The sequence below is a fragment of the Helianthus annuus genome, chromosome 11 (assembly GCF_002127325.2).
Source record: "Helianthus annuus cultivar XRQ/B chromosome 11, HanXRQr2.0-SUNRISE, whole genome shotgun sequence".
Classification (NCBI taxonomy): domain Eukaryota; kingdom Viridiplantae; phylum Streptophyta; class Magnoliopsida; order Asterales; family Asteraceae; genus Helianthus; species Helianthus annuus.
The window spans coordinates 135,547,405-135,548,505 of NC_035443.2; the positions used below are offsets into that span (position 1 = coordinate 135,547,405).

General features: G+C 43.1%; 1 protein-coding gene across 1 annotated transcript; it reads left to right on the top strand.

Moving 5' to 3' along the window:
* The first annotated feature begins 253 nt into the window (after positions 1-253).
* LOC110888264 (extensin-like) lies at positions 254-757 on the top strand. Its single transcript, XM_022135796.1, has one exon. The coding sequence runs from the start codon at positions 254-256 to the stop codon at positions 755-757; it is 504 nt and encodes a 167-aa protein (XP_021991488.1).
* The last annotated feature ends 344 nt before the right edge of the window (positions 758-1,101 follow it).

The window sequence follows — 1,101 nt, forward strand, 5'->3', positions numbered from 1 at the left end:
CGACACCCCTCCAGCTGCCTAAAACCAGTTGGACCTACCAAACCAGCTGGACGAAGACTCGGATCCGGAAATGCCACCATTGGGGTTGCATATGCACCCCATTGAGATTTCTAGTGGTTCTTCATCTTATGCAGGATCACCCTACCAAGGTCCTAACGAATGAGACCAATATTTTAATCAGTTTACATTGGTTCACACTCCTCCATATCAACCTCCGACACCGCCTCTGCCGCCTCCACCAAAGGACGTGTTGATGGAGCATGTGGAGCAACCACAGCCTCCACAAGAATCACCGAGGAGGAAACGTGGAGCACGCATGTCTGTGCGTATGAGACAACGGTCAGGCTCGCTACCACCATTACTCCAAGCATACCTTCCTATCCCTAAGGACCCACAAATAGGTGGACCCTCAAATGCTGTACCAGTGGTTGACCTAACACCACAAAATTTTGTTCAACCACCACCATCGGGTTTTGATAACCCAATTCCTACGTATACAGATACGACTGGATACCATCCTTTTAATCCATCTACGCCGATAGATTATAACTATCAGGCGCCAGCGTATGACCCCTATTTACAGGTGGTTGTACACAATGCTTTATACCCATCTCCTTTCCTTCCTGCCTACCTAGCTACTAGATATCCAAATTATGGATACAAGTATCCTGTTGTTCCTCAACCACAGCCACAACCACCGCCAAAAATAGAGGCTTTTAACCAGGCCTTAGAAAGAGTGGAACAAATTCAGCGTTAGGCTAAGAAGACAAAGAGGAAGATAAACAAGTTCTTCAAGAAACTCTCTAAGCTAGTCAGGGGAAAGAAAGATGAGTGCATGCATTCTTTTATTTATCATGTATTGTGATTTATTTATATTCCAAGCGTGGACATGTCTTTTTTATCAGTCCCTGCGTGGACATGTCTTTTTTATCAGTCCCTGCGTGGACATGTCTTTTCTTTTAATTCGTGCGTGGACATGTATTTCATTTAGTCCCTGCGTGGACAAGTAGTTTTATTTTATTTCAAAAGTCCTATTTAAGGCAAAGTATTGTAATCTTTCAATTTTTAATGATAATTTTTGGAATTATCTATAGTATATGT

Coding starts and splice junctions, on each gene's coding strand:
- LOC110888264 (XM_022135796.1), top strand. CDS start 254: ATGGAGCATGTGGAGCAACCACAGCCTCCACAAGAATCACCGAGGAGG.